The sequence below is a fragment of the Salminus brasiliensis genome, chromosome 17, assembly GCF_030463535.1.
Source record: "Salminus brasiliensis chromosome 17, fSalBra1.hap2, whole genome shotgun sequence".
Lineage (NCBI taxonomy): Eukaryota > Metazoa > Chordata > Actinopteri > Characiformes > Bryconidae > Salminus > Salminus brasiliensis.
In genome coordinates this window covers 24,625,527-24,639,125 of record NC_132894.1, presented here as the reverse complement: position 1 = coordinate 24,639,125, position 13,599 = coordinate 24,625,527, and the positions used below count along the sequence as shown (strand labels likewise).

Below are 13,599 nucleotides of genomic sequence, written 5' to 3'. Positions count from 1 at the left end.
ATGGGGTGGAGATGACAAAAAGTTCATAAGAACCAATAGGCTACAGTCTCTGTTGGGCACCTGTATAGACTCCCTGAAGCTAAAGTATGAAAGATGAAAGTTTGATATCATTTCAGCGTTGTCGTCGCAATGTGCACATGCAATAACATTGCAGGCAAGTCAAATCGATTTTACAAACAGCCACTTAGTCAACAGATGCCTGTGCCGGCCAGCATTACAAAAAGATTGTGCTCTCTTGGGCTCTGCCTCCTAATGGTTTTTGATTGTTGTTTTTACTCGTGAATAAATTGGCGTAGTTATTTCAGGTCTTTGGTTTGTATTTAACAATCTTTACTAAGCAGCTTTTAGTATTTTGAATAAAACCCAAAATACCTAATACTGTTTTTGAAGTGGCGTCTTGGTAATATAATGACAGAGAACACTGAACTGAGATGGCACAAATTATGTGTAGACAGGAACAAATCTGTTCAGTGTGTACAGGAGAGGCAGTGTGTCCATTAATAAAAACGTCAAGAAAAGCTATTAAGCCTTTTTATTTTAGTTAGTTGTGCAATACGGAATAAAGCACAATATAATCTACATTTGTTTGCCATATAACTGTCTGAATTGTATTGAACCAATTCAACCAATTCCTTATATCTGTTGCTACTAACATTTTATTCCTATTAAAAAAACATCATATGGCTTTTACATATTATTGCTGAGGCTCCCATAGAGTCTCCTCAATGAGCTTTTTTCTTCTGCAACGGGTGGAGCATTCCCTGCATCAGAATTCTCTCCTGTTTCTGACTCACAGGTGAAAAGAAAACTCTGATCTCTGATTGACATGCTCTTAGAAGAGACACCAAAGAGCTGGTCAGAAGACTGAATTTTGTCATACAAAGTCGCCTCTGGCTCCTCCTCACTGTCAGTGGCAGAGATTACCTCAATTTTGGGACGGAAGACAGCCTGAAAAAAACAATGTTTGTTATTTACTGAATTGTCCACTCTGCACAGAAATGACTTGTGCTAAACTTTGTGTTTTGCTAAAACTGATCTTTTTGACTATGGCTATTTGATCATTTACTGTACCTGATTAACTGTTTGTGTGTAGTTTGTATCCACATCTTCAAGATCGGGTAGATCCTATGGAGAATTATGTTATTATATTAATGCAGAAAACTCATAACTCTTAAGAAAGTAATCTAGAAGTGAATGTTTAGGTGGAAGGGGTGAGCTCACATTGACAGTCAGTGATGGAACATCAGATAGCACTATGGTCTCTAGTTCATCGTCTGAGACCAGTTCAGTGACAGGACCCCCTGTTCCATACTTTAGTGGATTTTCAGACTTTGATCCTGACCATGAAGGTGCATCATGTTTCTTCTTCTGTTTCTTCTCCGATGTTAACTTACGAGGTGGTCCTGATTGGTGAACCTTCTCTATCTCAGATACTGGTTGCTGAATTTTGCTTGCATCTGGTGTTGACTGGAGATTCTGCTCAATTCTTGACACAGACTGGAGTACCTTGTTTACACGTACTGCTGACTGTAGAATTGGTTCCATCTCTAGCACTGATTTGTTATCTTGTTCTTCTGCTAATAGGTCAGTTTGGTCTACCTCTCTGTTATCCTGTGCTGAATAATGCATGTCTTCCATCTCTGATACTGACAACTCATCCAGTGCCTGGTCTGATTTTAATTGGTCACTTGGCTCTACATTTAATGCAGACTGACCACTCTCTTCATGAGGCTTGTTGTGCACGTCCACAGCAAGACATTGAGACTCAAGGATTCCTGGAAAATCATAGTTATAAAACATGGACCCATTTTCAGAATGTAAAAAATACAAAGTAAAAAAGAGTGAGGAAAAAAAAGTTCTCGCTTGCCTTTCTCTTGCTGTTCTTGAGCTTGTCTTCGTTTGATTGCATTTTCTTTAATAACCGCCATAGCATCCAGACTCTCCTGAATCTTCCTTCTTTCTCTAGTCTGCCAAAATTCCCTTTCTTTCCGCTCTCCTTCCAAACCACCAACTGCCCATGCCTCTGCACATGCCCTGTAGGGATATACATATTAGGATGTACATAAAGTAAATACAACATATGTATAATATATCTTAGGCTGCAAACTGATCCCTTGAATAAGCCCATCATCACATGGCACAACTAGACAAAGAAAATGACAAAGCAGTTAATTATGCTTTTAACAGAATAAAGGTAAAAACATGTTTTGATTACATTATTGTGATCAAGTGACAACGTGTGAATGTAATTCATTAATCTATTGAATTTATTGCTACACTGCTAAATGGTATATGGACAACCAGCTGTAAGACTGAATCTGTTACCATAACCTTAATGTTTCACTTCACAACACCACAAGTTCCACATACAATACAACTAACATTACACAACTGACATGCTCACCTTTCCCTTGGAAACACTGGACGGTCATCCAGATATGTTAGTTGCTTTAGGCGAATGATCAGTGACTTCCTGTAGTTTGGAATTTTCTTAATGACTTCATTACCCATAAGGTTCAGTACCCTCTGAAATAAATAAATACAATCATTTTTGTTTAAATCAGTTTTCCATTTCAATTAAAATTATAATGCAGTGTGTTGTACCAAATCAGGCATCCGCTCCAAAATGGTAATAATTTCAGGGTCACAGAGATGGTTGTGTGACAGGTCCAGAACACTGATAGATGGACAGTGACAAAGGTCCTTCACATCATTTACACTCTCCAATGCATTATGGGATATTTGGAGTGTCGACAGCTGACTCAGACAGGCTGAAATAAGAAGGAAAGAGTATTTCAAGGTTCCACATGAAGGTGAATTTTATCTGACAGATATTTGTATGCATGGCAGATGTGGAATCTCACATATGTTCTGGATGACCCTTATGTAGTTGTTTGAAACATTGAGAGTGCTAAGCTTGGTGAGTGGTTCAAGGTTCTCCAGCATGTGAATGAGGTTCTGGTGGAGGAACAAGCAGCGAAGCTCTGTCTGATTCTGCAGGTTCTCAATTCTCTCGATCCCGTTGCACTCAAGCCAAAGACAGCGCAAACCTGTATACTCCTCTAAGCCTTCTATAACAGAGAAACCTATAATACAGATACAATAAACAATTATGAACAACTTTATGTACTAAAATATCTACAGAACTAATATTTCCCAGTCATGCAACATACTGCAGCCTACATGCAAAGGTTCAAACCTTTGTAGTGAAGGTAGAGTGTGTCATTCAGCGATGGCGTCAGATAGAGTTTGTTTTTTTTGCAGTGGTCCCTTAGAAACATCTTAGTAATTCTAAAATAAATCAAGAAAAATATATAGCTAATTGGTGTTCATTGTGCGTAAAATTAGATTAAGGAAAGTGAAACTAGAAATGACACTAGAATATATCTACACAAACACATAAGCCTTGTCTCTGAGCCGAACATCACCTGGGAAACGAAGTGTTTATCCTGCTGTCCGATGCTGCCTGTTTCAAACTTTCAGCTCCGGTAACGTTACCGTTTTCGGAAACATCGTTTTCAACTTCATACTGTTGCGCTGGATAAGACACCAGACACTTACAGTGAACACAATCAAAGTATTCTTTTTGGTAACTAATAGCTACTATTAAATGATAGAAAGCTAGCTAGCTATTGAGTTTCACGTTGTCTTAGCAAACGGTTAGCACTATGGAACTTGCTAGCGCTAGCTAGCTCCGATATCTTAAAAGGGAGACATATAGCTAGCTAGCAACACTGTTTTTTTCTTTTACCTGAGTCAGCATGAGCTCCGTCTCCAGCGCTCAATGTCGAGTCACTCAGTTTTGTTCGCATATTTTGTAGTTTGGCGAGCTGAGACACACCTCTGTATTCTAACGAACGTTGTTGCTTATAGTGCATTAAAGTGTGTACTGTTTCCATAGAGACGAGTAGCCACACCCCCATATCCCCCAAAAAATCTACCTACATTGCTCGGTTTCGTGCTTACCCTTCTTTCTTGCAGAGTTGGGTTTAAAAAAAAACTTATCTAATAATTTCTCAACATTAAGACTCATTGCAAAGGAAAATGACACATTATTAGGACAATCGTCTGTAAAAAAGGCGACGTTATTTAGTGAGCAGAACTCGTATCCATGAGTCTCTACTGCAGGTAAGCCGCCTTTTGTCAAACTGTAAAGACTGTAGATAAGAATCTGTAAATAGGAGTCAACGGTCAAAACAAGATTTAAACCAGATAAAGAAATTAACTAAACCTTATGCAAAAATATTACCGTTTTATGCTTACAGTTGCCCTCTAAATGATTCAACCCCCACTACAACCCATTTTCTGTTATGACATGTTGCTCACAGGATGTATAGCCAGACACCAGCTTCTGGCAGCGAACCTGAGATCTGCACACGCTGCAGGTTTCCAGTGCCAGATGAAGCAGTGCAGGTCCAGAGTATCACCAAGCCACTGCCATGCTTCATAACATTTATTCTGACATTTAATGTTGGGACATCTCCCTTAATAAGTTAATGTAAAAATCAGCATGTGGATTCGGGTTACATTAATGCACAAATACAAAAAACACGGTTCACATACCTTCCAGTGGCACTGTACTTCTGTTAGATTCATTGGTTACTTATTGACAGTTAAATTGAACATTGTGCCACCAGACCAGACTGAGCTTAAGTGTGTGTCCCTGAAAATGGCACTTAAGGGAAGAGGCATATGTGTTTGGCACAGCCATACGGTTCATGGTTTTCCCCCCCACTGCAAAGATGGGCTGACTCCTGTCAAAACAGTGACTCATATTATCTGGGGGAAGGGATTCATGACTGATGGTCACACACTACCAGCTTGGAATGGCAGGGTGGAGAGACCCCAATTTCCCAGGGAAAACCTTAAGTCTTATTTATTGGTGGACTGTATGGCTGTGATATAAATTATTGGGGATGTTTTAACTTCTTAAGCCACTCTGGTTATGATGTTCTGTAACCTTTATAGGAATGGCCCTGAATGTGGTTCTTGTGGTATCAATTTATTAAAGAATGAAAAACTGCAGTCACTTTGTTTCTGCAGGGTTGTACTACTGTCATTTCTGATAGAGCTGCTTTTTAACTGCATTTTTAATTATACTGTAAGTGTATAAAAAACTGGGCAGTTCAATAAGTATCAAATAAATTAGTAGTAATTATAAAATAATATAGTTTGACTAGCTTGAACTACTCTTTCAGGGCATACAATTATACCTGCATTTCCACTGGTCTAAAAGTTAATGCCTGTTAAACCAAGTCCTCTAGTCTGATATTTAATTAGATAAAACTTAAACAAATAAACTTAACTGAAAACTAAAACTACTTTACTGTTAAGTTTCTGCAGTTGAGTGTTCCCTTGTGTGTTGGGTCCCCTTGTGCTGGAGAAGCTCTTCCGCCTACTCATGTAATGCATTAAATGGTTATGCTTTTGCCCTTACATTTCCAAGTTAAACCACACATGAAAAAAGTAAGACAGGACAGTCTAATATTGAAGCATTTATTTGTCTCTGTTATGAAACTGGGCGTAGGCAATTCAAAAATTAAAACAAAATAAATATGGACACTTATGTAAAACTATTTCCTAATGAAGCATTATACACAATGTACAATATTGTTTCCTTTTTTCAATAGATCGTTTTATACATTTTTTCCCCAAATTAAATAAACATATGTTCATGCCTAAAAAAAGGGATGGAGCCAATAATTAAACAAAGAGGAGATTAAAGAATGAAGTGTACAAAACTGAACATATCTTAATTGATACGCTGGCCACCCTAGCTCCACTTGATTGCTTAAACTGCTAAGAAAACAAGTGCAAATAAAAACCACAGTCGAATGAGTTTAAATGAGTACAATAACATTAAATGTTTAAAAGTGACAACAGCCTGCACCAAGTCTTCAACAGGGTTCATACAGGATACTCTGTATGTCTGCATTTGTGCATGGGGGTTCAGTAGTCTGTGTCTGAGCCCTCAGCATTGTCCACATTGCGAGATAACATGTAGTTGTCCATGTCAATAGAACGACAGTTATTTATAGCATAGCGCAGCCTCTCCGCCATCAGCGATTGGCTGGAATAGGGCGGTAGGCGGAGTTGGAAGAAACAGGTCTGAGAGGTGGGAAGACTGTCGTATGGCTGTGGAAAGAAAGAGAAAAGCATTTTATTGCTTGTTTGGCAACCATGCAACCCTAAGACAGCTTGCACTTGTCCTGCAAAAACAGTGTCACAATACTAAACACAATAACAGAAATTGTGAAAAACAAGGGAATAAAAATAAATATCTTAAGCAGAGAAGCACCAACTTAATGATAAAACACTCCTTTTCTTTTCCAACAGAAAAAAACTTGGAGATTTCTTCAAACATTTACATGTGAGACCTATTATCAGGAGATTGCAGATTCCATCTCTGATGATGACACGGACATCCATGGCTGGGAGTCAGACAGCATACTTGGTCTCGAATTTCTCGAGGTGTGTGCAGGACTACCCTCCCTTTCCCAATCATTTACCATGATGCTAGCAAGCACAGGTGTCTGTAAATTTTTTTTCCCCAAGCACATTCAGCTATCTAAAGAATATGCATTAGCAGCAGCCTGAAAAGGAAACATGTATGCCTTCATTTTCCCTGCACTGGTTAGCATTGTGCCATATGAAATCCCTATCTTGCAGGTGGGAACTGACTGGAAATTACAACATGTGAGAGGAAAAATTGCAGGAGGAAAAAAGGTTTCATTGGCAGATGGCAATGGAACTCTGGAGTTCCAAGTAATACATGAGCAGACAGGCCGTCGGTTGTTCCGTCCACTTCATTTTGCCTGTCTGACCGCCTCTCACTGAACACAAATGGACAAAGTATGATTGTCGCTTGCTGAGTGTAAAGCCCTGAAGAGATTTTGGCCTTACCCGGTCCACCTTCATGATCTGGAAGCGCTGTGAGATGTCGGCGGTGTTGGCAGGGAGACGTGAGCGGCCCGAGACGAAGCGCATGAAGAGCACGCGCTCCTCGTTTGAGAACTCCTCCAGCGTTTGCCAGAACCACTGCACCAGCTGCTGCTGCTCCTCCACCTCCCGGTAGCGCACCACCTTCTTCAGGACCTCCACACTGATTTCAGGGAGGCCACATACCATCTGCTCCAGCTGCCGTGCTGTCAGCAAAGAGAGGAGAGGAACTGGCACGATCCAAGACATGCCCTCACGCACTGCCGCCACCTAACACAATAGCACAGTTGCTTATCTTAGAGTTGCAGTATATAAATGTATAAAAGCTGTGTGAAAACAAAATCAAGCCCACTTGGGATTATGTACACAAGCACACACCTGGCGGTCAATTTCATGAAGACGGTACTCTATGGCACGCTCCACATACTCCTTCCTGTTAGAGAAAGTCAGTGGAATGCTGTTTCCTCCTGGAATTATGGGCACCATTTTCCCATCAGCGCTCTGGCCCACAAACGAGTCTAGAGGGATCATCTACAACAGAAACCAAAGAATTACATTAAACACAGGCAAATTAAATGATTGTCTTGTCTTGTGGTTATGTAACTAAAAAGTAGCCTTTCTAAAAGCATAATTAAGTATCCACAGAATACACAGTTGTAGTCTAGTCCTGAGCCCCAGGTGACAAGGGGCCCAACATTAAGTGCTAAAATAAAATTACCTGCCACTGAATGTTTATAAGCACTTACCTACACTTGTAACATTGTAATACCCTGCTCAATGTAAATTAATACCAAAATTCTTCAGAGCGTGCACCTTGTCTATGAACACTGTGCGGTTTGGTTTGTGGTACCTCATGGAAGTTTTGTTCAGTGATGCTGCTGTCTTCCAGATGTAGGATGCTATTAAGTGTCTGCACATAGAGCAGGTCAACTTCCTCCAAGTCCTCCAAAGTGAGTGGAATACAGCACAGCTGCTTCCACACCAGTGGTGCCAGGTGTAGGTCCAGTGGCTTCTTGGTCCGGATGGCCACACCCATCAGGATGCCCAGGAACTTGAACTGTAGCAAATGCTCCTCCAGACAAGCTGATGGATTTAACAGGAATCTAAAAGTGTTCCAACACAAACACACACAAGAGTTTCACAAAGATAATTAAATGAATGAAAACTATGCAATATTAGGGACTGAAAAAATTTATTACCTGTCCCTGTTGTAGCCCACCTCTGCTGTGGCATTAGGAGAGGGGATGAGCAGATCCACCACCCCCGTCTCAAGCTCCTACGCATACAGAAAACAGGTTACAATTATTAGTTATACTAATTAAAAATATTAAGTAATTTCGCACAACAAACTCATTTGATTCCAGAAGGATCTAAATGACAAGTTCCTGTGCACTATGTTTGTAAAAAGTGATGTGTACCTGGCACATTTCCGTGATCGTGTCATCAAACACACCTCCTGCATCATCAGCCCCTTCTCCCACCAACTTGACCTTCCAAGCACGAGAAGGCAGCCTGAGGTCAGAGGCATTTAGCTTGACCACTTGACGTGCAATTTGAACGAAGATGGGCTTACACTTTCTCCCTCTTGAGAAGGACAGAAAGAAAGAGTGAATAAGAGAAAAAAGTATATTTTACACAACCTCCATCAAGACTACTTATCTCTATGAATAAGGCTCTTATAAGGTGCAATAAGTTATAAAGTACTGACCGAGTGGAGATTCTCTTGACCGTGATCTGGGGGCCATAGTTTTTGCCCTGCACCATGGTTTTGCCAATGGATCGCACCATTGGAAGCATGTAGACTCGTGGGGCCAGAAGGGGTCGGAGCTGCCCCTGAACTATACCCCATGTTCCTGGATTATAATGAGATGTGCAACTCTGGAATAGAGGAGCAGACATACATCAAAATGCATCAAACAAAAAGTGTGGACCTGACTGCTGTAGCTATGTTACACACATGTATGAGTGTGCAGGGGTACCTGGTTGTTGGGGCTCAGGTTGAGTAGTCTCCAAGAGGAATACATAAGGTCAGAGAAGTGATAAAGGACACGCAGCCTTGCTCTCAGTGCCTCCATGCTGATGTCTCTCAAAGCGCTGTACTGAGGAGGCACACACATGGGCAAGCCCAGCTGCAGCGGCACTGAAGACCCTAGAACATTTGTGTCGAATTTAAAGTACAGAACAGACAGACTGGGAAGCCTCAGCCTTACTGGCTCAGTCAAACTATACTGGTAATCATTGTGCATAGTTTATAATATGTGTGCATAGTTTATCATTTGCACAAATGAATAACTTCTTTCACCAAGCCGGTGTTGGTTAAAGAGTTACTTCAATTAAGGTTTAGATTTGTCTACATGCGTGTGTGAAAGTGTACCAATCATTGTGGACTTGCCTATACAAACCTCATAGATACATTTTATCCCTACATCCTACTGTGTACCTGGTGCTCTTGGTGGGACAGATGGGGCACTCCATGCTGCACTGTGGCAGCGTCCTGCAGAGATTTGCTGGATGTTCTTGCCCTGCAGGGCAGTGATGAGAGTTGGCTCTCTTACATGGTTTGTGTGACCCAAGCCCAGCTACAAAACACAAACATGTGTAGAAACACATCATGACCATGAACCATAGCCATCAAATCTGAAACTGTAGATGTCAAAAGGTTATCTCTGTACCTGTCCCTCTGAGTTGCTCCCCCAAGCGTAAACGTCTCCCGTGGACGAGAGAGCAAGGGTATGCTCTGCTCCAACTGCTACATCCTCAATGAACACACCTGTCAGGGCAGGGATCTGTTGTGGCCGGTTGTGATTGCGTGCCCGACCCTCTGGCAGGCCAATGAGCCGATCTACAATTTTGTTATTATTGAGAATAGATAAAAAACAATTAGTTTTTTGGTAAAATCATCAAAATCACAATAGCTTTTATATATTTCAACTGTAGATAATTAAGTTTTTAATGCATGTACCTTGTCCAAAGGAGTAAACATTCCCATCTTTGGTCAAAGTCACTGAGAACTGGGTCCCACAAGCCACCTTTTTAATCCCCAAGCCACACAAAATGTCCACTTTCTAGAAAACACACACACACACAGACACAGACACACCTCTCTCAGTGTCGCTTGTGACTTGCTATGTATTTCAGCAATGGTTGAGTATGTGTTAGAGGTGAAGGAGAATACCTGTGGTGAAGATTTAGCAGTTGAATTTCCAAGGCCCAGTTTCCCATAGTCTCCATCTCCAAATGCCCAGACAGTCATCCCATCAGCTGATACAGCCAATGTGTGATTTAGCCCACATGCCACCTAAGTGCGCAGACATACACAATCATTTACAAACAGGGATTACATCGCCATGAACATAAAAGAAGGGAAAAGGGCTAACCCTGTTTTTCTACTGAATTATTTAATCTCAACTTACACACATTTGAGAAAAGTTGAAAATTATGCATACTGTTGCTTATGTTAAGTAGACCGTTGTAATCTATTTGGTTTCCTCTTACAGTAACAGTTACTAAAGTGTCTTTTACGTTTGTTTGTTTTTTTTTTAATCTATGCAGAACAAACATACTAACACAGTACTTAGTGCTACAGCTTCAAAGCCCAGAATGTTTCAGGTTGGATGTTCTAACTGTGTATGTGTGTGTTTACCTGCCCAACTTGTTGACCTTCCAGCGCAGTGACTCTCTCTGGCAGTTTCTTGTTAGAGGTATTACCCAGGCCTAGCCTGCCATAGTCCCCGTTCCCAAAGGAAAAGAGTTTGCCATCTGCTGTCACTACAGCTGAGTGCTTAAACCCACACGACATCTGTGCACAAACAAGTTATTTCACTCTTACAACCAAACAAACCTTAAACCCTAGATAGTCTTTCTGTAACTCCACTGCAGTATAAGTAGAAATGTTGTAAGTTTCGTTTCTGGTGAGCACATAAAGTGATTAAATAAAGCAGACTTAGATTTACATTTGTGGTATTTAGGCAGATGCTCACATCTAGCTACGTACAAAGGTACGTATAAATGCTACTTATAAATGGGCTAGAGTCCAGAGATATTAATAAGACAACATCCTGCCAGACACAGGAATCGCAGACACCTAGATGCAAATGTGCACATTACAATAAGTCTTAAGTGAAATCCCAAGCCATTGGCACGTTTAAGGACATACCTTCACTCACAAAGTTGTTTTAGATGAATGTCTGCTAAACTTCACCTAAGTTATACTGAACTTCACCTAAATACTGACAGTTTCATTCTCCCCATGAATGAAAATTTAACACCCTACACATTTAACACCCTTTATTGTGTGTGTTTTATGACGTACAAGGTTTGGAGCAAAATTCTTGTGGCAAAAATTCTGCAATTGGTTCGGCTGTTATGGAGGAGATCTAGGAATTCGATTTGAATGTGTGTGTTCTTGATTTTTTGTGTCTGACCTGAACAACCTCCTCTCCTTGCAGGGCCTCTATCTGGCGTGGTCTGCGTTGACGATCACTGTTTCCATGGCCCAGTTTGCCATAGTCCCCATCTCCCCAGCTGAACACCTCACCACTTTCAGTCAGAGCCATTGAGTGCCCATCAGAGCCACATGATGTGACCAGCTGAGTCACTACAAACCCTGCACACACACGTGCGCACGCACACACAGACACAAGAAATAAATTTGAAATAAAATAAGCATTGTTAAAAAAACAAACAAACAAAAAAAAAAAAAAACCCTACTGGCTACTGACTATAATGTTTGTTTGCAGTCAAGTGATCCTGCGTGTAATGCTGCTGTTGATGTGGTTTGTAATGACTTTCCTACTTTTAAATGACTAGCTAGTACTAATAGCAACCCCCTGTGGAGAATCTTCAGCTAACCGGTGCCCTCCCAGCATGGACACTGTGTTGTCTAAACCTTTCTTTCTGTGGCTAAACGAGTGTGCAGGTGTGTTTGTGTAATATTTTGATAATAATAGTATGAATCACAATAACTTGTAAGCCATTTTATATATCTATATAAACACAGCCCTGCTAGAAAAAAACAGCATGCACCAGCAAACCCGACCAGTATAAACCAGTTTAGATCATTTTAAATGCACATGGAATTCATACTGGTCTAAGCTGCTTGTTTCAGAAGATGTTTGAACATTTCATGATTAATGAGTCTATTCAATTTTTTTTTCAGAATTCTATTTAACAGTAACTTTAAAAATGTAAGATGTGGACATGAGGTTTCGTGTGAATGTATATGTTGTCCTTATTTGAGTATGTGGCTGTAAAAGAACAAGTGATCCCAAAATAACTGAAAGTAATCAGATTACGATGCTAGAACCTCCTGAGACCCGGTAGGACCTGTATATATATATATATATATATATATATATATATATATATATATATATATATATATATATATATATTCTAAAAAAAAAACCAACAACAAAACCCACACACACAAACCTTTGTTTTTTGCAAAAAATACTTCTTGTACAAAGAATATGCCCTCATATGAGGCCAAAATTAAAATAAATAAATAAATAAATAAATAAAATTAAGTATCATGGTGCAGAGAAGAAGGAATGTTGAAATGTGATGTCCCCAGGACGCAGGGGACAATATAACAACTGTGTTACAATATTATGTTACAATATAACAACTGCTTTTAGCTACCTTGCAGTGCTGAGATGACTGTAAGAACATGCAGGTCATCAGAGTTGCCCTGCCCCAGACGACCATAGCTTCCCTCTCCACATGCAGATACCGTCCCATTGGCCTGAATCACAAACGTGCAGTTCTGCCCGCACACAACCTGCACACATACAGATTCAGCAAACACTTCCAGTTCAATGATGTTACACTGTTAAGTGATGTGGCTAACTGTGAATATGTCTACGTGTGAGAGCTTGCTGTAGTACCTGCTGAGCCTGAGAAAAGGAGGTGGCAGGCGTTGGCGCAAGAATGTTGCGTCCAGCCTCAGCCAGCTGACCATGGCGGCCTGCTCCCCACAAATACACATCACACTTTCCACCCAGGTGCCAGTCCTATTAATTACACACTATTAACTTCAACCTCATGAATTTTGTTTAGTTGAGTATTACTACAACATTTTTGGTTCTGTTACATTCCAATACTAGGTTCCTGGTCTTGTTACCTCTGGTCTGAAAGTGGCCCAGGACATTATCTGCTCATCCATCCCAGGAACCCATTTGCTGTTGTCCTGGACCACCCAAAAACAAGCACAAAGATAATCACATTAACCAAGACCTAGTCTAAGAAAACTATTTTCTTCAAGGCAAACATACTTTCGCTTTCAATACATGTCTATGCATCTCACCATAAGAAATGCCATCTTGTCCTTGGCCACGGGCTCCAGATCAGGCACGCTAAAAGATTCTGGGAAGGTGTGTCCACGGGCAAGTGCCTCGGCTGTCTTCACAGTAGTGGAAAAGCAGTGTAGCCATGACCACTCACTGCTGCCCCATGAATTTGAGGAAGAAGAAGAGGATGAAGAAGATGAGGAGGTGCCAGGCTCAACAGGGCAGTGGGCCATGTGAGGAGGTACTGGAGGCCGACACAGTAGAGAGTCCAGCTGTAGCCCCACCGCCAGAGAGGCCAGACACTGCATGTATGGGCTGTGGATCAACTGCTCTCCACACACGACATGTGGCTAACACAGACATACACAGG

The 13,599-nt window shown here is 40.9% G+C and overlaps 2 protein-coding genes across 6 annotated transcripts in view; both read right to left on the bottom strand.

Annotated features, from left to right (window-relative positions):
• Nucleotides 1–484: 484 nt before the first annotated feature.
• Nucleotides 485–3,860, bottom strand: dnaaf1 (dynein axonemal assembly factor 1). The gene is made up of 10 exons (XM_072660468.1): nucleotides 3,752–3,860; nucleotides 3,429–3,537; nucleotides 3,200–3,291; nucleotides 2,865–3,086; nucleotides 2,605–2,771; nucleotides 2,405–2,526; nucleotides 1,868–2,034; nucleotides 1,222–1,775; nucleotides 1,072–1,125; nucleotides 485–948 (listed from the first exon to the last, which is right to left on the bottom strand). Exons 1-10 carry the CDS (start codon nucleotides 3,810–3,812, stop codon nucleotides 688–690), a joined length of 1,809 nt encoding a protein of 602 aa, XP_072516569.1. The 5' UTR covers nucleotides 3,813–3,860; the 3' UTR covers nucleotides 485–687.
• Nucleotides 3,861–5,482: 1,622 nt separating this feature from the next.
• Nucleotides 5,483–13,599, bottom strand: part of herc1 (HECT and RLD domain containing E3 ubiquitin protein ligase family member 1) — a 50,256-nt gene continuing 42,139 nt past the window's right edge. For all 5 annotated transcript variants that reach the window (XM_072660635.1, XM_072660638.1, XM_072660637.1 and 2 more), the window contains exons 61-78: nucleotides 13,247–13,579; nucleotides 13,064–13,129; nucleotides 12,828–12,953; nucleotides 12,583–12,721; nucleotides 11,364–11,545; nucleotides 10,583–10,738; nucleotides 10,115–10,237; nucleotides 9,902–10,004; nucleotides 9,612–9,781; nucleotides 9,380–9,518; nucleotides 8,919–9,088; nucleotides 8,648–8,817; nucleotides 8,358–8,523; nucleotides 8,139–8,215; nucleotides 7,790–8,042; nucleotides 7,318–7,470; nucleotides 6,904–7,209; nucleotides 5,483–6,135 (exon numbers count right to left, since the gene is read on the bottom strand). In XM_072660635.1, the coding sequence (XP_072516736.1) occupies nucleotides 5,950–6,135; nucleotides 6,904–7,209; nucleotides 7,318–7,470; nucleotides 7,790–8,042; nucleotides 8,139–8,215; nucleotides 8,358–8,523; nucleotides 8,648–8,817; nucleotides 8,919–9,088; nucleotides 9,380–9,518; nucleotides 9,612–9,781; nucleotides 9,902–10,004; nucleotides 10,115–10,237; nucleotides 10,583–10,738; nucleotides 11,364–11,545; nucleotides 12,583–12,721; nucleotides 12,828–12,953; nucleotides 13,064–13,129; nucleotides 13,247–13,579 (3,018 nt within the window). In that variant the 3' untranslated portion in view covers nucleotides 5,483–5,949. The remainder of the gene's footprint in view (nucleotides 6,136–6,903; nucleotides 7,210–7,317; nucleotides 7,471–7,789; nucleotides 8,043–8,138; nucleotides 8,216–8,357; nucleotides 8,524–8,647; nucleotides 8,818–8,918; nucleotides 9,089–9,379; nucleotides 9,519–9,611; nucleotides 9,782–9,901; nucleotides 10,005–10,114; nucleotides 10,238–10,582; nucleotides 10,739–11,363; nucleotides 11,546–12,582; nucleotides 12,722–12,827; nucleotides 12,954–13,063; nucleotides 13,130–13,246; nucleotides 13,580–13,599) is intronic.

Coding starts and splice junctions, on each gene's coding strand:
- dnaaf1 (XM_072660468.1), bottom strand. CDS start 3,812: ATGCGAACAAAACTGAGTGACTCGACATTGAGCGCTGGAGACGGAGCT. Junction 3,292..3,428: donor ATAAACACTTCGTTTCCCAG/GTGATGTTCGGC, acceptor GATTTATTTTAG/AATTACTAAGATGTTTCTAA. Junction 2,035..2,404: donor CCAGTGTTTCCAAGGGAAAG/GTGAGCATGTCA, acceptor ATATCCCTACAG/GGCATGTGCAGAGGCATGGG.